Source organism: Scyliorhinus torazame, chromosome 1 (genome assembly GCF_047496885.1).
Source record: "Scyliorhinus torazame isolate Kashiwa2021f chromosome 1, sScyTor2.1, whole genome shotgun sequence".
Taxonomy (NCBI): Eukaryota; Metazoa; Chordata; class Chondrichthyes; order Carcharhiniformes; family Scyliorhinidae; genus Scyliorhinus; species Scyliorhinus torazame.
The window spans coordinates 199,339,901-199,364,809 of record NC_092707.1 but is presented as its reverse complement, the minus strand read 5'-3'; the positions used below and the strand labels follow the sequence as shown (position 1 = coordinate 199,364,809).

Sequence of the window (24,909 nt, the reverse complement as noted above, 5' to 3'; positions counted from 1 at the left end):
GGTAGGATTGTGCAAACTCTCCCCAGAAAAGCTGCTGTGAGTGCTTTCTCTCTCGATAAAGACTGAAGCAGAACCAACTATGTCTCTCTCCAGAAAGCTTGCTGTGAGTGCTCTCTCTCTCCAGAAAGCCTGTTGTGGGTGCCAACTCTCTCCAGAAAGCCTGCCGTGAGTGCCAACTCTCTCTTCATAAAGCCTGCTGTGAGGGCTGTGTTCCTGAAACTACGTAGAATTGAATACAAACCACAAACTAAAAACAAATTTGAAGCCAAGGGGCCTCTTCAGAAAAGCTGTGAGTACTGCGTTTCTAAACTACAGAGAATCTGAATTAATGAATGATTCTGCAGAGACCGGTACAGGCTGCAAACAAATACTTTAACCTGCAAGCTTGCTGTGAAAGGTGTGCTAAAAATCATCATCTGAAACAAAGACTCTTTTTTCCCTTTTGATGCTTTCTTATTTTTTTTAACCCCTGTCCACCTCTCTGTGTTTGTCAGTCTTGTATGTGTTTGCAGATGTTGGCGGGGGGGGGGGGGGGGGGGGGGGAGTTAAAGTGGGGAGATAGGAATTAATTGTTCAGCAGTTGTATTTATTAATTAATAGTCCAGCAGTTGTATTTGCTGCATAGTTCATTATAGTTTGTATTATAATTTAACATCAATTGCGTTTAAACTCACAAACCTGGTGACTGTAATTGTTGGACATCCAAGGACCGAAGACTTTGGGTATTTTAATAAGATTTATTGGTTAATTCACTTGTGTTGTGACTCTGGGGCTGGAATTAACTGCACTTACCCATGGTGTGGTAACAACGCGTTGTGCTGCCTGACCTCTGGATCACATCAGGACCAATCCCTCTCCAGCCTGAGCCCCATCTGGTCACCCTCACCTCCCTGTCAACCAACTTTCCACCTGGCCATCAGTTCTGAACACAACAGACTTGAAGCGTCAACTCCGTTTTTTTTTTTCTCACTCTCCGCAGATGCTGCCTGCCCTGCCCAGTGTCCGGTTCTTATTTCGGATTTCCAGCATCCTTCTTTTAACTTTTGTATTTCTGCCCATTCTGCTACAATACCTCTCCCATTCCTTTCTAACAGGCCGTTCGCGGAGGCAGGTTATCAAACCCCTGAAAACCTCACCCCTGTGTCGTAGCTGCTGCATGTTCTTTTAATATTCACTTGTCTTATTTTTAAAAATCATATTCGTCAAACGCACCTTGCCTTTAAGAATTGGCCATCCCCGATCAAGCCGAGCATTTCTAACCAACTTGACAGCAAAAGACGGATTCTGAGAGTTTACCAACACGAGTACGATTCAATATTACTCTCCCGTTTTTTGCATTTGTGATCTTAATTTGACTGTTGCTTAAACTCACAAATGTTCCATTTCGACGCGAGTGCTGGACGTAGGAATTCCCCCATCTTTTACACATTGAACTGTTGAAGTGACAGCATTTCTCAGCTCGTCTGTTTTTCTTTACAAAAACGCGCATAGTGTGAATTAGCTTGGATGGAATTATATTCAGCCACTCGAATGCGGAGCGTTTAACAGCAATCATAATAATAATTATTATCAATTTCTGCTCCCGGGGAGGTTGAGATCCTTGTGAAAGGGCAGGTCGAGCTGTCAGCAAACAGGTCACGCCTCCTGGTCCCATTGGCTACCTCTGTGACTGGACCCACCTTTAATTGACCCATTGGGCTGACCGATTGGCCAATACCCCGTCAATCAACGCACCGGTTTGGATTGCCATTGGCCCTTTTGGGTTGTCAATCAGGTGCCCACAGCTCCCCCTCTCTCTCCCTGGAACACTTTGCTTCCCACCTCGTTGATAATATTGGAGCAGATACAGGAATATTATAAAATATAAAGAACAAGGAGGGACAGTGCCGACCTGGAGCGAACAAGAGGAGAAACAGAACAGTAGATATTAAATAGAGTGAGCAGGGGAGTTGCTGCTGAGAGGACAGTGTCGGGACGGGAAATTAAAATGACTTTCGTGGGGACCGCTCGCCTGCGCTTCTGCTGCCTCGTCCTCCTGAACTTTCTCCGACACAGTCACCGGAGCGCTGCTAACGAAGGTGAGCGACCTGCTAGAGAGGGCAGATAACCGGGGGGTTGGCAACAAGGGGAAAGTCAGGGAGTTGGGAGAAGAAAGCCTGGCTCTAGTGATGGGTGAGTGAATGGTCCGCAGTGTTCTTGTACTAAAGTCTGTCTGTATTGGGGAGGGCAGACCGATATGCCACCTTTCTCCTCTCTCTATATACTCCCCATTATCTATCCCAACTATCCCTTTATTCTTCCTTGCTCCCCTATTCCACCTCTCTCTATTCCTCCTCTTTATCTATATCAGCCCTCTCTCTATCCCACTGCTCTCTCGCTATCCCTGCTCTCTATCCCTCGCTACATATCTCCCACTCTCACTCGATTCCCCCTCACTGTCTACCCCCACTCTCTATTCCCCTTTATTTTTTCCCCACTCTCTTTATCCCACCTCCCTCTATTTATCCAACTCTCTCTATCCCCATGCTCTCACTATCCTCGCTCTCCCCACTCGCTCTAGACCGGCTTCTCTGTCCCCCTCATTATTTATCTCCAGTCTCTCTATCCCCCACTCCTCGCTATCCGCCTCTCTATCCCCACTTTCTGACTATCCCCATTAACTCTATCTATCCCCACTCTCCCTCTATCCCCATCTCTTTCTATCCCCCCACCCTTTCTATCCCCTACTCTCTCTCTATTCCCCCTCTCTCTATCGCACCACTCTCTCGGTCCCCTTCTCTCTACCCTCTCATTCTCTCCCTCTATCCCCCTGATCTCTAACCCCACTATGTCTCTATCATCAATATTTCTGTACCCCACTGAAACTCTCTCTATCCCTCCGCATCCTCTCTATCCCCCTGCACTCTCTCTATCCCCCCACACCCTCTATAACCCCCGCACCCTCTATTTTCCCCAGGCTCTCTCTATCCCCCGCACTCTCTCTATCCCCCTGCACTTTCTCTATCCCCCGCGCCATCTCTATCCCCCGCGCCCTCTCTATCCACCGCGCTCTCTCTGTCCCTCCACTCTCTCTCTATCCCGATTTGCTCCCTCTGTCCCCCTGCGCTCGCACTGTCCCCCTGCGCTCGCTCTGTCCCCCTGCGCTCGCTCTGTCCCACTGCGCTCTCTCTGTCCCCCTGCGCTCTGTGTCCCCCTGCGCTCTTCCTCTCCCCCTGCGCTCTTCCTCTCCCGCTGCGCTCTCCCTCTCCCCCTGCGCTCTCTCTGGCCCCTGCGCTCTCTCTGTCCCCCTGCGCTCTCTCTGTCCCCCTGCGCTCCCACTGTCCCCCTGCGCTCTCTCTGTCCCCCTGCGCTCTCTCTGTCCCCCTGCGCTCTCTCTGTCCCTCTGCGCTCTCTCTGTCCCCCTGCGCTCTCTCTGTCCCCCTGTGCTCTCTCTGTCCCCCTGCGCTCTCTGTCCCCTGCGCTCTCTGTCCCCTGCGCTCTCTGTCCCCCTGCGCTCTCTCTCCCGCTGCGCTCTCCCTGTCCCCCTGCGCTCTCCCTGTCTCCCTGCGCTCTCCCTGTCCCCCTGCGCTCTCCCTGTCCCCCTGCGTTCTCCCTGACCCCCTGCCCTCTCCCTGTCCCCCTGCCCTCTCCCTGTTCCCCTGCGCTCTCCCTGTCCCCCTGCGCTCTCCCAGTCCACCTGCGCTCTCCCAGTCCCCCTGCGCTCTCCCTGTCCCCCTGCGCTCTCCCTGTCTCCCTGCGCTCTCCCTGTCCCTCTGCGCTCTCACTGTCCCCCTGCGCTCTCCCTGTCCCCCTGCGCTCACCCTGTCCCCTGCGCTCACCCTGTCCCCTGCGCTCACCCTGTCCCCTGCGCTCACCCTGTCCCCTGCGCTCTCCCTGTCCCCCTGCGCTCTCCCTGTCCCCCTGCGCTCCCCCTGTCGCCCTGCGCTCCCCCTCCCCTGCGCTCTCCCTGTCCCCCAGCGCTCTCCCTGTCCCCCAGCGCTCTCCCTGTCCCCTGCGCGTTCCCTGTCCCCCTGCGCGTTCCCTGTCCCCCTGAGCTCACCCTGTCACCCTGGGCTCCCTCTGTCCCCCTGCGCTCTCCCTGTCCCCCTGCGCTCTCCCTGTCCCCCTGCGCTCTCCCTGTCCCCCTGCGCTCTCCCTGTCCCCCTGCGCTCTCCCTGTCCCCCTGCGCTCTCCCTGTCCCCCTGCGCTCTCTCTGTCCCCCTGCGCTCTCTGTCCCCTGCGCTCTCTGTCCCCTGCGCTCTCTGTCCCCCTGCGCTCTCTCTCCCGCTGCGCTCTCCCTGTCCCCCTGCGCTCTCCCTGTCTAACTGCGCTCTCCCTGTCCCCCTGCGCTCTCCCTGTCCCCCTGCGTTCTCCCTGTCCCCCTGCCCTCTCCCTGTCCCCCTGCCCTCTCCCTGTCCCCCTGCCCTCTCCCTGTCCCCCTGCCCTCTCCCTGTCCCCCTGCGCTCTCCCTGTCCCCCTGCGCTCTCCCTGTCCCCCTGCGCTCTCCCTGTCCCCCTGCGCTCTCCCTGTCCCCCTGCGCTCTCCCTGTCCCCCTGCGCTCTCCCTGTCCCCCTGCGCTCTCCCTGTCCCCCTGCGCTCTCCCTGTCACCCTGCGCTCTCCCTGTCCCCCTGCGCTCTCCCTGTCCCCCTGCGCTCTCCCTGTCCCCCTGCGCTCTCCCTGTCCCCCTGTGCTCTCCCTCTCCCCCTGAGCTCTCCCTCTCCCCCGCGCTCTCCCTCTCCCCCCCGCGCTCTCCCTATCCCCCCACGCTCTCCCTATCCCCCCGCGCTGTCCCTATCCCGCCGTGCTCTCCCTATCCCCCCGCACTCGCCGTATCCCCCCGCGCTCTCCCTGTGCCCCCCGTGCTCTCCCTGTCCCCCCCGCGCTCTCCCTATCCCCCCCGCGCTCTCCCTACCCACCCGCGCTCTCCCTACCCCCCGCGCTCTTCCTACCCCCCCGCGCTCTCCCTGTCCCCCCGCGCTCTCCCTATGCCCCCGCGCACTCCCTATCCCCCCGTGCTCTCCCTATCCCCCCGCGCTCTCCCTCTCCCCCCGCGCTCTCCCTCTCCCCCTGCGCTCTCCCTCTCCCCCTGCGCTCTTCCTCTCCCCCTGCACTCTCCCTCTCCCCCTGCACTCTCTCTCCCCTGAGCTCTTTCTCTCCCCCTGCGCTCTCCCTCTCCCCCTGCGTTCTCCCTCTCCCCCTGCGGTCTCCCTCTCCCCCTGCGCTCTGCCTCTCCCCCTGCGCTTACCCTCTCCACCTGCGCTCTCACTCTCCTCCCGCGCTCTCCCTCTCCCCCTGCGCTCTTCCTCTCCCCCTGCGCTCTCCCTCTCCCCCTGCGCTCTCCCTCTCCCCTGAGCTCTTTCTCTCCCCCTGCGTTCTCCCTCTCCCCCTGCGTTCTCTCTCTCCCCCCGCGCTCTCCCTATGCCCCCGCGCACTCCCTATCCCCCCGCGCTCTCCCTATCCCCCCGCGCTCTCCCTCTCCCCCCACGCTCTCCCTCTCCCCCCGCGCTCTCCCTCTCCCCCCGCGCTCTCCCTCTCCCCCTGCGCTCTCCCTCTCCCCCTGCGCTCTTCCTCTCCCCCTGCACTCTCCCTCTCCCCCTGCACTCTCTCTCCCCTGAGCTCTTTCTCTCCCCCTGCGCTCTCCCTCTCCCCCTGCGTTCTCCCTCTCCCCCTGCGGTCTCCCTCTCCCCCTGCGCTCTGCCTCTCCCCCTGCGCTTACCCTCTCCACCTGCGCTCTCACTCTCCTCCCGCGCTCTCCCTCTCCCCCTGCGCTCTTCCTCTCCCCCTGCGCTCTCCCTCTCCCCCTGCGCTCTCCCTCTCCCCTGAGCTCTTTCTCTCCCCCTGCGTTCTCCCTCTCCCCCTGCGTTCTCTCTCTCCCCCTGCGTTCTCCCTCTCCTCCTGCGCTCGGCCTCTCCCCCTGCGCTTACCCTCTCCCCCTGCGCTCTCCCTCTCCTCCCGCGCTCTCCCTCTCCCCCTGCGCTCTCCCTCTCCCCCTGCGCTCTCCCTCTCCCCCTGCGCTCTTCCTCTCCCCCTGCGCTCTTCCTCTCCCCCTGCGCTCTCCCTCTCCCCCTGCGCTCTCCCTCTCCCCTGAGCTCTTTCTCTCCCCCTGCGTTCTCCCTCTCCCCCTGCATTCTCTCTCTCCCCCTGCGTTCTCCCTCTCCCCCTGCGCTCTCCCTCTCCCCCTGCGCTCGCCCTCTCCCCCTGCGCTCGCCCTCTCCCCCTGCGCTCGCCCTCTCCCCCTGCGCTCGCCCTCTCCCCCTGCGCTCTCCCTCCCCCTGCGCTCGCCCTCTCCCCCTGCGCTCGCCCTCTCCCCCTGCGCTCTCTCTCCCGCTGCGCTCTCCCTGTCCCTCTGTGCTCTCCCTGTCTCCCTGCGCTCTCCCTGTCCCCCTGCGCTCTCCCTGTCCCCCTGCGTTCTCCCTGACCCCCTGCCCTCTCCCTGTCCCCCTGCCCTCTCCCTGTTCCCCTGCGCTCTCCCTGTCCCCCTGCGCTCTCCCAGTCCACCTGCGCTCTCCCAGTCCCCCTGCACTCTCCCTGTCCCCCTGCGCTCTCCCTGTCCCCCTGCGCTCTCCCTGTCCCCCTGCGCTCTCCCTGTCCCCCTGCACTCTCCCTGTCCCCCTGCGCTCACCCTGTCCCCTGCGCTCTCCCTGTCCCCCTGCGCTCTCCCTGTCCCACTGCGCTCCCCCTGTTGCCCTGCGCTCCCCCTGTCCCCCTGCGCTCTCCCTGTCCCCCAGCGCTCTCCCTGTCCCCCAGCGCTCTCCCTGTCCCCTGCGCGTTCCCTGTCCCCCTGAGCTCACCCTGTCACCCTGGGCTCTCCCTGTCCCCCTGCGCTCTCCCTGTCCCCCTGCGCTCTCTCTGTCCCCCTGCGCTCTCTCTGTCCCCCTGCGCTCTCTGTCCCCTGCGCTCTCTGTCCCCTGCGCTCTCTGTCCCTCTGCGCTCTCTCTCCCGCTGCGCTCTCCCTGTCCCCCTGCGCTCTCCCTGTCTCCCTGCGCTCTCCCTGTCCCCCTGCGCTCTCCCTGTCCCCCTGCGTCTCCCTGTCCCCCTGCCCTCTCCCTGTCCCCCTGCCCTCTCCCTGTCCCCCTGCCCTCTCCCTGTCCCCCTGCCCTCTCCCTGTCCCCCTGCGCTCTCCCTGTCACCCTGCGCTCTCCCTGTCACCCTGCGCTCTCCCTGTCCCCCTGCGCTCTCCCTGTCCCCCTGCGCTCTCCCTGTCCCCCTGCGCTCTCCCTGTCCCCCTGCGCTCTCCCTGTCCCCCTGCGCTCTCCTTGTCCCCCTGCGCTCTCCCTGTCCCCCAGCGCTCTCCTGTCCCCTGCGCTCTCCCTGTCCCCATGCGCGTTCCCTGTCCCCCTGAGCACACCCTGTCACCCTGCGCTCTCCCTGTCCCCCTGCGCTCTCCCTGTCCCCCTGCGCTCTCCCTCGCCCCCTGCGCTCTTCCTCTCCCCCGCGCTCTCCCTCTCCCCCTGCGCTCTCCCTCTCCCCCTGCGCTCTCCCTCTCCCCCTGCGCTCTTCCTCTCCCCCTGCGTTCTTCCTCTCCCCCTGCGTTCTCCCTCTCCCCCTGCGCTCTGCCTCTCCCCCTGCGCTTTCCCTCTCCCCCTGCACTCGCCCTCTCTCCTGCCTCTCCCTCTCCCCTGCGCTCGCCCTCTCCCCTGCGCTCTCCCTCTCCCCTGAGCTCTCCATCTCCCCCTGCGCTCTCCCTCTCCCCCTGCGCTCTCCCTCTCCCCCTGCGCTCTCCCTCTCCCCCTGCGCTCTCCCTCTCCCCCTGCGCTCTCCCTCTCCCCCTGCGCTCTCCCTCTCCCCCTGCGCTCTCCCTCTCCCCCTGCGCTCGCCCTCTCCCCCTGCGCTCGCCCTCTCCCCCTGCGCTCGCCCTCTCCCCCTGCGCTCTCCCTCCCCTGCGCTCGCCCTCTCCCCCTGCGCTCGCCCTCTCCCCCTGTGCTCTCCCTCTCCCCCTGCATTCTCCCTCTCCCCCTGCGCTCTCCCTCTCCCACTGTGCTCTCCCTCTCCCCCTGCGCTCTCTCCCTCCCCTGCGCTCTCCCTCTCCCCCTGCGCTCTCCCTCTCCCCCTGTGCTCTCCCTCTCCCCCCGTGCTCTCCCTCTCCCCCCCCGCGCTCTCCCTCTCCCCACCGCGTTCTCCCTCTCCCCCCCGCGCTCTCCCTATCCCCTCAACGCTCTCCCTATCCCCTCCGCGCTCTCCCTATCCCCCCCGCGCTCTCCCTAACCCACCCGCGCTCTCCCTATCCCCTCGCGCCCTCCCTACCCACCCGCGCTCTCCCTACCCCCGCACTCTCTCTATCCTCCTGTGCTCTCTCTATCCTCCTGCGCTCTCTCTATCCTCCTACGCTCTCCCTATCCTCCTGCGCTCTTCCTCTCCCCCGCGCTCTCCCTCTCCCCCTGCGCTCTCCCTCTCCCCCTGCGCTCTCCCTCTCCCCCTGCGCTCTTCCTCTCCCCCTGCGTTCTTCCTCTCCCCCTGCGTTCTCCCTCTCCCCCTGCGCTCTGCCTCTCCCCCTGCGCTTTCCCTCTCCCCCTGCACTCGCCCTCTCTCCTGCCTCTCCCTCTCCCCTGCGCTCGCCCTCTCCCCTGCGCTCTCCCTCTCCCCTGAGCTCTCCATCTCCCCCTGCGCTCTCCCTCTCCCCCTGCGCTCTCCCTCTCCCCCTGCGCTCTCCCTCTCCCCCTGCGCTCTCCCTCTCCCCCTGCGCTCTCCCTCTCCCCCTGCGCTCTCCCTCTCCCCCTGCGCTCGCCCTCTCCCCCTGCGCTCGCCCTCTCCCCCTGCGCTCGCCCTCTCCCCCTGCGCTCTCCCTCCCCTGCGCTCGCCCTCTCCCCCTGCGCTCGCCCTCTCCCCCTGTGCTCTCCCTCTCCCCCTGCATTCTCCCTCTCCCCCTGCGCTCTCCCTCTCCCACTGTGCTCTCCCTCTCCCCCTGCGCTCTCTCCCTCCCCTGCGCTCTCCCTCTCCCCCTGCGCTCTCCCTCTCCCCCTGTGCTCTCCCTCTCCCCCCGTGCTCTCCCTCTCCCCCCCCCGCGCTCTCCCTCTCCCCACCGCGTTCTCCCTCTCCCCCCCGCGCTCTCCCTATCCCCTCAACGCTCTCCCTATCCCCTCCGCGCTCTCCCTATCCCCCCCGCGCTCTCCCTAACCCACCCGCGCTCTCCCTATCCCCTCGCGCCCTCCCTACCCACCCGCGCTCTCCCTACCCCCGCACTCTCTCTATCCTCCTGTGCTCTCTCTATCCTCCTGCGCTCTCTCTATCCTCCTACGCTCTCCCTATCCTCCTGCGCTCTCTCTCTCTATCCCCCCGCGCTCTCCATCTCCCCCTGCGCTCTCCCTCTCCCCCTGCGCTCGCCCTCTCCACCTGCGCTCTCCCTCCCACTGCGCTCTCCTACTCCCACTGTGCACTTCCTCTCCCCCCGTGCTCTCCCCCTCCCCCTGCGCTCTCCCTCTCCCCCTACGCTGTCCCTCTCCCCCTACGCACTCCCTCTCCCCCTACGCTCTCCCTCTCCCCCTCGCTCTCCCTCTCCCCCTGTGCTGTCCCTCTCCCCCTGAGCTCTCCCTCTCCCCCTCTCTCCCTCTCCCCCCGCGTTCTCCCTCTCCCCCCGCGCTCTCCCTATCCCCCCGCACTCTCCCTATCCCCCCGCGCTCTCCCTATCCCGCCGCGCTCTCCCTATCCCCCCGCGCTCGCCGTATCCCCCCGCGCTCTCCCTGTGCCCCCCGCGCTCTCCCTGTCCCCCCCGCGCTCTCCCTATCCCCCCCGCGCTCTCCCTACCCACCCGCGCTCTCCCTACCCCCCGCGCTCTTCCTACCCCCCCGCGCTCTCCCTGTCGCCCCGCGCTCTCCCTGTCCCCCCGCGCTCTCCCTATGCCCCCGCGCACTCCCTATCCCCCGCGCTCTCCTATCCCCCCGCGCTCTCCCTATCCCCCCGCGCTCTTTCTCTCCCCACACGCTCTCCCCTCTCCCCCCGCGCTCTCCCTCTCCCCTGCGCTCTCCCTCTCCCCCTGCGCTCTCCCTCTCCCCCCTGCGCTCTTCCTCTCCCCCTGCACTCTCCCTCTCCCCCTGCGCTCTCTCTCCCCTGAGCTCTTTCTCTCCCCCTGCACTCTCGCTATCCCCCTGCGTTCTCCCTCTCCCCCTGCGGTCTCCCTCTCCCCCTGCGCTCTGCCTCTCCCCCTGCGCTTACCCTCTCCCCTGCGCTCTCCCTCTCACCCTGCGCTCTCCCTCTCCCCCTGCGCTCTCCCTCTCCCCCTGCGCTTGCCCTCTCCCCCTGCGCTCGCCCTCTCCCCCTGCGCTCTCCCTCCCCCTGCGCTCGCTCTCTCCCCCTGCGCTCGGCCCTCTCCCCCTGCGCTCTCCCTCTCCCCCTGCGCTCTCCCTCTCCCACTGTGCTCTCCCTCTCCCCCGCGCTCTCCCTCTCCCCCCCGCGCTCTCCCTCTCCCCCCCGCGCTCTCCCTCTCCCCCCCGCGCTCTCTCTCTCCCCCCCGCGCTCTCCCTCTCCACCCCCTCGTTCTCCCTCTCCCCCCGCGCTCTCCCTCTCCCCCCCGCGCTCTCTCTCTCCCCCCCGCGCTCTCCCTCTCCACCCCCTCGTTCTCCCTCTCCCCCCGCGCTCTCCCTCTCCCCCGCGCTCTCCCTCTCCCCCCCGCGCTCTCCCTCTCCCCCCCGCGCTCTCTCTCTCCCCCCCGCGCTCTCCCTCTCCACCCCCTCGTTCTCCCTCTCCCCCCGCGCTCTCCCTATCCTCCCGCGCTCTCCCTATCCCCTCCGTGCTCGCCCTATCCCCCCGCGCTCTCCCTATCCCCCGCGCTCTCCCTATCCCCTCGCGCTCTCCCTACCCACCCGCGCTCTCCCTACCCCCGCGCTCTCTCTATCCTCCTGCGCTCTCTCTATCCTCCTGCGCTCTCTATATCCTCCTGCGCTCTCTCTATCCTCCTGCGCTCTCTCTCTATCCCCCCCGCGCTCTCCCTATCCCCCCCGCGCTCTACCTATCCCCCCCCGCGCTTTCCCTATCCCCCCGCGCTCTCCCTACCCACCCGCGCTCTCCCTACCCCCCGCGCTCTCCCTACCCCTGCGCTCTCCCTACCCCCCGCGCTCTCCCTGTCCCCCCCGCGCTCTCCCTATCCCGCGCGCACTCCCTGTCCCCCCGCGCTCTCCCTATCCCCCGCGCACTCCCTATCCCCCCGCGCTCTCCCTATCCTCCTGCGCTCTCCCTCTCCTCCTGCGCTCTCCCTCGCCCCCTGCGCTCTCCCTCTCCCCTGAGCTCTTCCTCTCCCCCTGCGCTCTCCCTCTCCCCCTGCGCTCTGCCTCTCCCCCTGCGCTTTCCCTCTCCCACTGCGCTCGCCCACTCCCCTGCGCTCTCCCTCTCCCCTGAGCTCTCCATCTCCCCCTGCGCTCTCCCTCTCCCCCTGCGCTCTCCCTCTCCCCCTGTGCTCTCCCTCTCCCCCTGCGCTCTCCCTCTCCCCCTGCGCTCGCCCTCTCCCCCTGCGCTCGCCCTCTCCCCCTGCGCTCGCCCTCTCCCCCTGCGCTCTCCCTCCCCTGCGCTCTCCCTCTCCCCCTGCGCTCGCCCTCTCCCCCTGCGCTCTCCCTCTCCCCCTGTGCTCTCCCTCTCCCCCTGAGCTCTCCCTCTCCCCCCCGCGCTCTCCCTCTCCCCCCCCCCGCGCTCTTCCTCTCCCCACCGCGTTCTCCCTCTCCCCCCCGCGCTCTCCCTATCCCCTCCGCGCTCTCCCTATCCCCTCCGCGCTCTCCCTATCCCCCCCGCGCTCTCCCTAACCCCCCCGCGCTCTCCCTATCCCCTCGCGCCCTCCCTACCCACCCGCGCTCTCCCTACCCCCGCACTCTCTCTATCCTCCTGCGCTCTCTCTATCCTCCTACGCTCTCCCTATCCTCCTGCGCTCTCTCTCTCTATCCCCCCGCGCTCTCCCTATCCCCCCCGCGCTCTCCCTATCCACCCCGCGCTCTCCCTACCCCCGCGCTCTCCCGACCCCCCCGCGCTCTCCCTATCCCCGTACGCTCTCCCAATCCCCGCGCGCTCTCCCTATCCCCCCATACTCTCCCTATCCCCCCGCGCTCTCCCTATCCCCCCGCGCTCTCCCTATCCCCCCGCGCTCTCCCTATCCCCCCGCGCTCTCTATCCCACCGCGCTCTCTCTATCCCCCCACGCTCTCTCTATCCCCCCACGCTCTCTCTATACCCCCGCGCTCTCTATCCCACCGCGCTCTCTCTAGCCCCCCGCGCTCTCTCTATCCCCCCGCGCTCTCTCTATCCCCCCGCGCTCTCTCTATCCTCCTGCGCTCTCTCTATCCCCCTGCCCTTTCTCTATCCCCCTGCCCTCTCTCTATCCTCCTGCCCTCTCTCTATCCTCCTGCGCGCTCTCTCTCTCCTCCTGCGCTCTCTCTCTCTCTCTATCCTCCTGCGCGCTCTCTCTCTATCCCCCTGCGCGCTCTCTATCCTCCTGCTCGCTCTCTCTCTATCCTCCTGCGCGCTCTCTCTCTATCCTCCTGCGCGCTCTCTCTCTATCCTCCTGCGTGCTCTCTCCCTATCCTCCTGCGCACTCTCTCCCTATCCTCCTGCGCTCTCCCTATCCTCCTGCGCTCTCCCTATCCTCCTGCGCTCTCCCTATCCTCCTGCGTTCTCTCTATCCTCCTGCGCTTTCTCTATCCTCCTGCGCTCACTCGTTCTATCCTCCTGCACGCTCTCTATCCCCACACATTCTCCCTATCCCCCATTCTCTATCCCGCTCTCCCTCTATCCCTCCATGCTCTTTCTATCACTTCGCACTCTTTCTATTTTCTGCGTTCTATCACTCAATGCTCTCTCACTTCCCCTCACTCTATCACTCCACACCCTCTACTTGCACTTTCTCTATCCCCTGTGCGCTCTCTCTATACTCCTGCGCTCTTTCTATCCTCCACCGCGCTCTCTCTATCCCCCCGCGCACTCTCTATCCTCCCACGCGCTGTATCCCCCGCGCTCTCTCTATCCCCCTGCGCTCTCTCTATCCCCCTGTGCTCTCTCTATCCACCTGCGCTCTTTCTATCCTCCTGCGCTCTCCCTATCCTCCTGCGCTCTCTCTCTCTATCCTCCTGCGTTCTCTCTCTCTATCCTCCTGCGCTCTCTCTCTCTATCCTCCTGCGCTCTCTCTCTCTATCCTCCTGTGCTCTCTCTCTATCCTCCTGCGCTCTCTCTCTCTATCCCCCTGCGCTCTCTCTCTCTGTCCTCCTGCGCTCTCTCTCTGTCCTCCTGCGCTCCCTCTCTCTATCCTCCTGCGCTCTCTCTCTATCCTCCTGCGCTCTCTCTCTATGCTCCTGCGCTCTCTCTCTATGCTCCTGCGCTCCCTCTCTATGCTCCTGCGCTCTCTCTCTCTATCCTCCTGCGCTGTCTGTCTCTATCCTCCTGCGCTGTCTCTATCCTCCTGCGCTGTCTCTCTCTATCCTCCTGCGCTGTCTCTCTCTATCCTCCTGCGCTGTCTCTCTCTATCCTCCTGCGCTCTCTCTCTCTGTCCTCCTGCGCTCCCTCTCTATATCCTCCTGCGCTCTCTCTCTATCCTGCTGCGCTCTCTCTCTATCCTCCTGCGCTCTCTCTCTCTATCCTCCTGCGCGCTCTCTCTCTCCATCCTCCTGCGCTCTCTATCCTCCTGCGCTGTCTCTATCCTCCTGCGCTCTCTCTCTCTATCCTCCTGCACTCTCTCTCTATCCTCCTGCGCTCTCTCTCTCCATCCTCCTGCGCTCTTCTCTCTATCCTCCTGCGCTCGCTCTCTGTATCCTCCAGCGCTCTCTCTCTCTATCCTCCTGCGCTCTCTCTCTATCCTCCTGCGCTCTCTCTCTATCCTCCTGCGCGCTCTCTATCCTCCCCACATTCTCCCTACCCCCCATCTCTCTCCCTACCCTTCACTCTCTCTCTACCCCTCTCCCTCTCTCCCTACCCCCTCCCACTCTCCCTACCCCCTCCCTCTCTCCCAACCCCCCTCCCTCTCTCCCTACGACCCTCCCTCACTCCCTAACCCCCTCCCTCTCTCCCTACCCCTCTCCCTCTCTCCCTACCCCCCTCCCACTCTCCTTACCCCCTCCCTCTCTCCCAACCCCCCTCCCTCCCTACGATCCTCCCTCACTCCCAACCCCCTCCCTCTCTCCCTACGACCCTCCCTCTCTCCCTACGACCCTCTCCCTCTCCCAACCCCCCTCCCTCTCTCCCAACTCCCCTCCCTCTCTCCCTAACCCCCCCCCTCTCCCTACCCCCTCCCACGCTCCCTACCCCCTCCCTCTCTCCCTACGACCCTCCCTCACTCCCTACCCCCCTCCCTCTCACCCTACCCCCTCCCTCTCACCCAACCCCCCTCCCTCTCACCCAACCCCCCTCCCTCTCTCCCTACCACCCTCCCTCTCTCTCGACCCCCTCCCTCTCTCTCTACCCCCTCCCTCATTCCCTACCCCCCTCCCACTCTCCCTACCCCCTCCCTCTCTCCAACCCCCCTCCCTCCCTACGATCCTCCCTCACTCCCAACCCCCTCCCTCTCTCCCTACGACCCTCCCTCTCTCCCTACGACCCTCTCCTTCTCCCAACCCCCCTCCCTCTCTCCCAACTCCCCTCCCTCTCTCCCTACCCCCCTCCCTCTCCCTACCCCCTCCCACGCTCCCTACCCCCTCCCTCTCTCCCTACGACCCTCCCTCACTCCCTACCCCCCTCCCACTCTCCCTAGCCCCTCCCTCTCACCCTACCCCCTCCCTCTCACCCAACCCCCCTCCCTCTCTCCCTACCACCCTCCCTCTCTCTCGACCCCCTCCCTCTCTCTCTACCCCATCCCTCATTCCCTACCCCCCTCCCTCTCTCCCCACCCCACACTCCCCGCCCCCCTCTCCCCGCCCCTCCCTCTCCCCGCCCACTCTCCTCCCTCTCCCCGCTCCCCTCTCCTCCCTCTCCCCGCCCCCCTTTCCTCCCTCTCCCCACCCCCCTCTCCTCCCACTCCCCTCCTCCTTCATCCCCTCTCCCTGCCCTCACGTCCCCTCTCCCTCTCCCCGCCCCCCTCTCCTTCCTCTCCCCACCCCCCTCTCCTCCCTCTCCCCGCCCCCCTCTACCCCCTCTCTCCGCCCCCTTGTCCCCGCCCCCCCTCTCCCCGCCTCCCTCTCCATGCCCCCCCCCTCTCCCCGCCCCCTCTACCCCCCTCCCACTCTCACCGACCATCTCCCCGACCCCCTCTCCCCGTCCCCCTCTCCTCTCTCTCCCCGCCCCCCTCTCCCCTTCCCCCTATCCTCGACCCTCTCCCCGCCCCTCTCTCTTGCCTCTCCCTGCCCCCGTCTCCCCGTCCCCCTGTCCCCACCCCACTCTCCACACGCCCTCTTCCCGCCTCCCCCTCTCCCCGCCGCCCTCTCCCCGCCCCCCTCTCCCCGTCCCCTCTCATCCCGCCCCCTCTCTTCCCGCCCCCCTCTCCCCGGCCCCCTCTCCCCGACCCCCTCTGCCCACCCCCCTCTCCCCGCGCACCTCTCCCCGCCCTCCCCCTCTCCCCGACCCCCTCTCCTCTCTCTCCCCGACCCCGTCACCTCTCTCTCCCCGCCCCCTCACCTCTCTCTCCCCGCCCCCCTCACCTCTCTCTCCCCGCCCCCCTCACCTCTCTCTCCCCTCCCCCCCCCTCCTCTCTATCCCTGCCCCACTCCCTGCCCCACTCCCTGCCCCCCCTCCTCTCTACCCCTGCCCCACTCCCCGCCCCCCGTCTCCCCACTCCCCCTCTCCCCACCCCCCCTCCCCACTCCCCCTTCTCCCCATCCCCCTCTACCCCCCCTATCCCCACCCCCTCTCCCTGCCCCCACACTCACCCCACACCCCTCTCCACGCCCCCGACTCCCCGCCCCCCACCTCTCCCCACCCCCCATCCCTCTCCCCACCCCCTCTCTTCATGCCCCTCTCTTCACGCCCCTCTCCCCGCCCCCCTCTCTCCCCGCCCATCTCTCCCCCCCTCTCTCCTCTCTCTACCCGCCCCCCTCTCCTCTCCTCTCTCCCCCTCTCCCCACGCCCCTCTCCCCATCCCCCTCCACTCTCCCCAGCGCCCACTTCCGCCTCCCCCTCTCCCGCCTCCCCACCCCCCTCCCTGACCCCCTCTCCCCGCCCCTCTCTCCGCCCCTTTCTCCCCAACCCTCTCTCCCCTCCCTTTCCCCAACCCCCTTCTCCCCGCCCCCACTCTCCCACCCCCCTCTCCGCAACACCCCTGTCCGCAACCCCTCCCCTCTCCCCACGCCCCTCTCCCCACGCCCTTCTCCCTGCCCCCCTCTCCCTGCCCCCCTCTCCCTGCCCTCCTATCCCTGCCCCCCTCTCCCCGCCCCCCTCTCCTCGCCCCTCCCTCTCCCCGCCCCCCCCGCCTTTCTCTCCCCCCTCCCCGCCCTACTCTCCCCCCCCCTCCCCGCCCCCTCTCCTCTCTCTCCGCCCCACTCTCCTCGCTCTCCCCGCTCCCCACTCCTCGCTCTCCCCGCCCCCCCACTCCTCGCTCTCCTCGCCCCCCTCTCCGCTCCCTCCCGCCCCCTCTCCTCGCTCTCCCCGCCCCCCCACTCCCTCTCTCCCCGCCCCCACTCCTCGCTCTCCCCACCCCCACTCCACTCTCTCACCGCCCCCCACTCCTCGCTCTCCCCGCCTCCCTCCCATCGCTCTCCCCGCCCCCCTCTCCTCGCTCTCCCTCGCACCACACTACTCTCTCTCCCCGCCCCCCTATCCTCGCTCTACCCGCCCCCTCTCTCCTCTCTCACCCCACCAATCTCCTCTCCTCTCTATCCCCGTCTCTCTCCCCACCCCCCCTCTGACCACCCCCCTCTCCACCCCCCCTCTCCCCAACCCCATTCTCCCCAACCCCCTCTCCCCAACCCCCCTCTCCCCACCCCCTCCCCTCTCCCGCCTCCCCCTCTCCCCACGCCCCTCGCCCCTACCGGTGCCCCCCTCTCCCCACCCCCTTCTCCCCGCCCCCCTCTCCTCGCCCCTCTCTCTCCCCGCCCCTCTCTCTCCGCCCCCCTCTCCCCGCCCCTCTCTCTCCCCGCCCCTCTCTCTACCCGCCCCCCTCTTCTCTCTCTCCTCGCCCCACTCTCCTCTCTCCCCGCCCCCCACTCCTCGCTCTCCCCGCCCCCCACTCCTCGTTCTCCCCGCCCCCCCACTCCTCGCTCTCCTCGCCCCACTCTCCTCTCTCTCCCGCCCCCTCTCCTCGCTCTCCCCGCCCCCACTCCTCTCTCTCCCCGCCCCCACTCCTCGCTCTCCCCGCCCCCACTCCTCTCTCTCCCCGCCCCCCACTCCTCCCTCTCCCCGCCCCCCTCTCCTCGCCCCCCTCTCCTCCCTCTCCCCGCCCCCCTCTCCTCCCTCTCCCCGCCCCCCTCTCCTCCCTCTCCCCGCCCCCCTCTCCTCCCTCTCCCCGCCCCATCTCCTCCCTCTCCCCGCCCCCTTCTCCTCCCTCTCCCCGCCCCCTTCTCCTCCCTCTCCCCGCCCCCCTCTCCTCCCTCTCCCCGCCCCCCTCTCCTCCCTCTCCCCGCCCCCCTCTCCTCCCTCTCCCCGCCCCCCTCTCCTCCCTCTCCCCGCCCCCCTCTCCTCCCTCTCCCCGCCCCTTCTCCTCCCTCTCCCCGCCCCCTTCTCCTCCCTCTCCCCGCCCCCTTCTCCTCCCGATCCCCGCCCCCCTCTCCTCCCTCTCCCCGCCCCCCTCTCCTCCCTCTCCCCGCCCCCCTCTCCTCCCTCTCCCCGCCCCCCTCTCCTCCCTCTCCCCGCCCCCCTCTCCTCCCTCTCCCCGCCCCCCTCTCCTCCCTCTCCCCGCCCCCCTCTCCTCCCTCTCCCCGCCCCCCTCTCCTCCCTTTCCCCGCCCCCCTCTCCCCGCCCCCTCACCTCCCTCTCCCGCCCCCCTCTCCTCCCTCTCGCCGCCCCCCTCTCCTCCCTCTCGCCGCCCCCCTCACCTCCCTCTCGCCGCCCCCCTCTCGCCGCCCCCCTCACCTCCCTCTCCCCGTCCCCCTCTCCTCCCTCTCCCCGCCCCACTCTCCTCCCTCTCCCCGCCCCCCCCTCTCCTCCCTCTCCCCGCCCTCCCTCTCCCCGCCCCCCTCTCCTCCCTCTCCCCGCCCCGCCCCCTCCTCCCTCTCTTCCCGCCCCCTCCTCCCTCTCCCCGCCCCCCCTCCTCCCTCTCCCCGCCCCCCCTCCTCCCTCTCCCCGCCCCGCCTCCTCCCTCTCCCCGCCCCCCTCCTCCCTCTCCCCACCCCCCCTCCTCCCTTTCCCCACCCCCCTCTCCCCTCCTCCCTCTCCCCGCCCCCCCTCCTCGCCCCCTCTCCCCGCCCCCCCTCCTCGCCCCCTCTCCCCGCCCCCCCTCCTCGCCCCCTCTCCCCGCCCCCCTCTCCTCCCTCTCCCCGCCCCCCTCTCCTCCCTCTCCCCACCCCCCTCTCCTCCCTCTCCCCGCCCCCCTCTCCTCCCTCTCCCCGCCCCCCTCTCCTCCCTCTCCCCGCCCCCCTCTCCTCCCTCTCCCCGCCCCCCTCTCCACGCCCCCCTCTCCTCCCTCTCCCCGCCCCCCTCTCCTCCCTCTCCCCGCCCCCCTCTCCTCCCTCTCCCCGCCCCCCTCTCCTCCCTCTCCCCGCCCCCCTCTCCTCCCTCTCCCCGCCCCCCTCTCCCCACCCCCCTCTCCTCCCTCTCCCCGCCCCCCTCTCCTCCCTCTCCCCGCCCCCCTCTCCTCCCTCTCCCCGCCCCCCTCTCCTCCCTCTCCCCGCCCCCCTCTCCTCCCTCTCCCCGCCCCCCTCTCCTCCCTCTCCCCGCCCCCCTCTCCTCCCTCTCCCCGCCCCCCTCTACTCCCTCTCCCCGCCCCCCTCTACTCCCTCTCCCCGCCCCCCTCTCCTCCCTCTCCCCGCCCCCCTCTCCTCCCTCTCCCCGCCCCCCTCTCCTCCCCCTCCCCGCCCCCCTCTCCTCCCCCTCCCCGCCCCCCTCTCCTCCCCCTCCCCGCCCCCTCTACTCCCCCTCCCCGCCCCACCCCCCTCGCCCCACCCCCCCTCTCTCTCTCCCCGCCTCCCTCTCTCTCCCCACCCCCTCTCTCTCCCCGCCCCCTCTCTCTCCTCACCCCCCTCTCTCTCCCCGCCCCCCTCTCTCTCCCCGCCCCCCTCTCTCTCCCCGCCCCCCTCTCTCTCCCCACCCCCTCTCTCTCCCCGCCCCCCTCTCTCCCCGCCCCTCTCTCTCTCCCCACCCCCCTCTCTCCCCGCCCCCCCCTCTCTCTCCCCGGCCCCCCCTCTCTCTCCCAGCCCTCTCTCTCCCCGCCCCCCTCTCCTCTCCTCTCCCCGCCCTCCTCTCCTCTCCTCTCCTCTCCCCGCCCCCCTCTCCTCTCCTCTCTCTCCCCGGCCCCCTCTCCTCTCTCTCCCCGCCCCCCTCTCCTCTCTCTCGCCACCCCCTCCTCTCTCTCCCCGCCCCACCCCCCTCCTCTCTTTCCCCGGCCCGACCCCTCCTCTCTCTCTCTGCCCCACCCCCCTCCTCTCTCTCCCCGGTCCCCACCCCTCTCCTCTCTCTCCCCGCCCCCCCTCTCTCTCTCCCCAGCCCCCCCTCTCTCTCCCAGGCCCTCCCTCCTCTCTTCCCCCGCCCCCCCTCCTCTCTCTCCCCGCCAGCCCCCTCTCTCCCCGCCCCCCCTCTCTCTCTCCCCGCCCCCCCCCCCCTCCTCTCTTTCCCCGGCCCCCCTCCTCCTCTCTCTCTCTCTCTGCCTTGCCCCATCACGCTCTCTGGTCTACCTCTTATGCTCTCCGTACCACTTTTTGTGTCACCCCCTCCCACTTCGCTCCCCCTGATCTCCCCACTTCGCCCCCCCTGACCCCCCCTTCGCTCCCCCTGACCCCCCCCTCCCTTCGCTCCCCCTCCCCCCTCGCTCCCCGACCCCCCCTTCGCACCCCCGACCCCCCCTTCGCTCCCCCTGATCCCCCCCTTCGCTCCCCCTGATCCCCCTCCCTTCGCTCCCCCTGATCCCTCCCTTCGCTCCCCCCACTTCGCTCCCCCGATCCCCCCCTTCGCTCCCCCTGATCCCCCCCTTCGCTCCCCCGATCCCCCCCTTCGCTCCCCCTGATCCCCCCCTTCGCTCCCCCTGATCCCCCCCTTCGCTCCCCCTGACCCCCCCCTTCGCTCCCCCTCCCCTCCCCTTCCCCTCCCCCCTCCGCTCCCCCGACTCCCCTCGCTCCCCCTAACCCCCCCTTCGCTCCCCCTGACCCCCCCTTCGCTCCCCCGACCCCCCCTTCGCTCCCCCTGACCCCCCCCCTTCGCTCCCCCTCCCCTCCCCTTCCCCTCCGCTCCCCCGACTCCCCTCGCTCCCCCTGACCCCCCCTTCGCTCCCCCGACCCCCCCTTCGCTCCCCCTGACCCCCCTCGCTCCCCCTGATCCCCCCCTTCGCTCCCCCTGATTCCCCCCCCCCTTCGCTCCCCCTGATTTCCCCCCCCCTTCGCTCCCCCTGATTTCCCCCCCCCCCCTTCGCTCCCCCTGATTTCCCCCCCCCCCTTCGCCTCCCCTGATCCCCCCCCCCCCTTCGCTCCCCCTGATCCCCCTTTTGCTCCACCGACTCCCCTTCGCTACCATCTCTCTCTCCTGCTGTCCAGGTTCCTGGACTGTTACCTGCAGGGTTGTGTTTTCCAGAACCGCCCAGGTTAGTGTGTGGGTTCAGGCAGAGCTGCCTCGCACTCACAGTGAAGAGACCAGGCGCACAGTGTGCCCCGTCAGCTTTCGCCTTGTTTCAGCCCGGAGTCTGAGTTCGTGAGACACTCCAGCTTATTTCCCAGTGTCTGAACTTTGAGCTGACGATTGAACATCTGAGTGTCTGCGAATGGGAGCCAGCCTTTCCCACAGGCGTGTGTTTGAGGGGACCGGGAGAGAGGGGCCTCCCGGCAAGCGGGCGATGTTTTGAGGCAGCAATAAAAACGCAGCCAGCAGGGATGTTGGGCTTTGCTCTCGGCAGTGTCATTGAGCACACACAGCCAGGCTGGTGTGCCGCCCGGTGGGGTTTGCACTGAACAGGTTCAATCCCAAACTTCACCTGTTGTTGCTTCTTTTGGACCCGGCCAGGGGTGACTTTGATATTCTGTCAAAATGCACCGAATGGAAATGGGATCTTTGTATCTAACCCCTCATTGGATCTGAGGGAATGAGTAAAGAGACAGCAACTCCTCGACTTCATCTGCTGCTTTATCTCGCTGTAGGACTGGATTGCATTTTTTTTTTGTTTGCAAAATGTACGGTTCCACTGCATTCATCCTCTCCCGGGACGGTTGGTGTACAGATTTAATACTGAACGCTATTATTTTGGGTCTGAGTTGGCTTTGCCTCGGGGAATGTGAGCTTCACCCTGTGTTGGTGCTGAAGGGGTGTGTTATTGGGCTCTTCGCCACTCAGTCTATTAAACAGAGTTGTGGGAGGCAAGGTGTTGGAGATGGTAGCCAGCACCCACACGACCCCTCACACATGCACACACACATACCCCAACAGAGCCACACACATCCCCAAACAGAGCCACACACACAAACAGAGCCACACACACATCTCCAAACAGAGCCACACACACATCCCCAAACAGAGCCACACACACATCCACAAACAGAGACACACACATCCCCAAACACAGCCACACACACAAACAGAGCCACACACACATCCCCAAACAGAGCCACACACACATCCCCAAACAGAGCCACACACACATCCACAAACAGGGCTACACACACACACATCCACAAACAGAGCCACACACATCCCCAAACAGAGCCACGCACACACACACATCGCAAACAGAGCCCCACACATCCCCAAACAGAGCCCCACACACACACATCCCCAAACAGAGCCACACACACACACACATCCCCAAACAGCGGCCCACACATCCACAAACAGAGCCACACACACATCCCCAAACAGAGCCAGACACACACACACACATCGCCAAACAGGGCCACACACACACACATCGCCAAACAGAGCCCCACACACATCCCCAAACAGAGCCACACACATCCCCAAACAGAGCCCCACACATCCCCAAACAGAGCCACACACACATCCCCAAACAGAGCCCCACACATCCCCAAACAGAGCCACACACACACATCGCCAAACAGGGCCACACACACACACACATCGCCAAACAGAGCCCCGCACATCCCCAAACAGAGCCCCACACATCCCCAAACAGAGCCACACACACACACATCCCCAAACAGAGCCACACACACATCCCCAAACAGAGCCACACACACATTCCCACACAGAGCCACACACATCGCAAACAGAGCCCCACACACAACCCCAAACAGAGCCACACACACATCCCCAAACAGAGCCACACACACACACACACAAACAGAGCCACCCCCCCCCACCAAACAGAGCCACACGCATCCCCAAACAGAGCCCCACACATCCCCAAACAGAGCCACGCACACATCCCCAAACAGAGCCACACACACACACACAAACAGAGCCACCCCCCCCCCACCAAACAGAGCCACAAACATCCCCAAACAGAGCCCCACACATCCCCAAACAGAGCCACACACACATCCCCAAACAGAGCCCCACACACACACACATCGCAAACAGAGCCCCACACACAACCCCAAACAGAGCCACACACACATCCCCAAACAGAGCCACACACACACACACACAAACAGAGCCACCCCCCCCCCCCACCAAACAGAGCCACACACATCCCCAAACAGAGCCCCACACATCCCCAAACAGAGCCACGCACACATCCCCAAACAGAGCCACACACACACATCGCCAAACAGGGCCACGCACACACATCGCCAAACAGAGCCACACACACACACATCGCCAAACAGAGCCACACACACATCCCCAAACAGAGCCACACACACACACACACATATCCCCAAACGGAGCCACACACACATCCCCAAACAGAGCCACGCACACACACATCCCCAAACAGAGCCACACACACACACATCCCCAAACAGAGCCACACACACATCCCCAAACAGAGCCACACACACACACACACATCCCCAAACAGAGCCACACACACATACCCAAACAGAGCCACACACACACACATCGCCAAACAGAGCCCCACACATCCCCAAACAGAGCCACACACACACACACACATCCCCAAACAGAGCCCCACACACACACACACACATCCCTAAACAGAGCCACACACACATCCCCAAACAGAGCCACACACACACACACACATCCCCAAACAGAGCCACACACACACACATACCCAAACAGAGCCACACACACACACATCGCCAAACAGAGCCCCACACATCCCCAAACAGAGCCACACACACACACACACATCCCCAAACAGAGCCCCCCCCACACACACACACATCCCTAAACAGAGCCACACACACATCCCCAAACAGAGCCACAAACACACACATCCCCAAACAGAGCCACAAACACACACATCCCCAAACAGAGCCGCACACACACACATCCCCAAACAGAGCCACACACACACATCCCCAAACAGAGCCGCACACACACACATCCCCAAACAGAGCCACGCACACAGACAGAGCCACACACACATCCCCAAACAGAGCCACGCACACAGACATCCCCAAACAGAGCCACACACACATCCCCAAACAGAGCCACACACACACACATCGCCAAACAGAGCCCCACACATCCACAAACAGAGTCACACACACACACATTCCCAAACAGAGCCATACAAACACACACACATCCCCAAACAGAGCCGCACACACACACACACATCCCCAAACAGAGCCGCACACACACACACACATCCCCAAACAGAGCCACACACGCACACATTCCCAAACATAGCCACACACACACACATCCCCAAACAGAGCCACACACACACACATCCCCAAACAGAGCCACACACACATCCCCAAACAGAGCCACACACACATCCCCAAACAGAGCCACACACACACACACATCGCCAAACAGAGTCCCAAACAGAGCCACACACACATACCCAAACAGAGCCACACACATCCCCAGAGCCACACACACACACACACATCGCCAAACAGAGTCCCAAACAGAGCCACACACACATCCCCAAACAGAGCCACACACATCCCCAAACAGAGCCACACACACACACACATCGCCAAACAGAGTCCCAAACAGAGCCACACACACATCCCCAAACAGAGCCACACACACATCCCCAAACAGAGCCACACACACATCCCCAAACAGAGCCACACACACACACACATCGCCAAACAGAGTCCCAAACAGAGCCACACACACATACCCAAACAGAGCCACACACATCCCCAGAGCCACACACACACACACACATCGCCAAACAGAGTCCCAAACAGAGCCACACACACATCCCCAAACAGAGCCACACACATCCCCAAACAGAGCCACACACACACACACATCGCCAAACAGAGTCCCAAACAGAGCCACACACACATCACCAAACAGAGCCACGCACACACACATCCCCAAACAGAGCCACGCACACAGACATCCCCAAACAGACCACACACACATCCCCAAACAGAGCCACACACACACACACACATCCCCAAACAGAGCCACACACACATCCCCAAACAGAGCCACACACACACATCCCCAAACAGAGCCACACACACATCCCCAAACAGAGCCACACACATCCCCAAACAGAGCCACACACACAGACATCCCCAAACAGAGCCACACACACACATCCCCAAACAGAGCCACACACACATCCCCAAACAGAGCCACACACATCTCCAAACAGAGCCACGCACACAGACATCCCCAAACAGAGCCACACACACATCCCCAAACAGAGCCACACACACACACATCCCCAAACAGAGCCACACACACACACATACCCAAACAGAGCCACACACATCCACAAACAGAGCCACACACACACACATTCCCAAACAGAGCCATACAAACACACACACATCCCCAAACAGAGCCGCACACACACACACACATCCCCAAACAGAGCCGCACACACACACACACATCCCC

General features: G+C 65.2%; 1 protein-coding gene across 2 annotated transcripts in view; it reads left to right on the top strand.

The window, feature by feature from the left end:
• The first annotated feature begins 1,795 nt into the window (after positions 1-1,795).
• LOC140418355 (ephrin type-A receptor 7-like) overlaps positions 1,796-24,909 on the top strand; it is a 906,389-nt gene continuing 883,275 nt past the window's right edge. For both annotated transcript variants that reach the window (XM_072501830.1, XM_072501826.1), the window contains exon 1: positions 1,796-2,078. In XM_072501830.1, the coding sequence (XP_072357931.1) occupies positions 1,988-2,078 (91 nt within the window). In that variant the 5' untranslated portion in view covers positions 1,796-1,987. The remainder of the gene's footprint in view (positions 2,079-24,909) is intronic.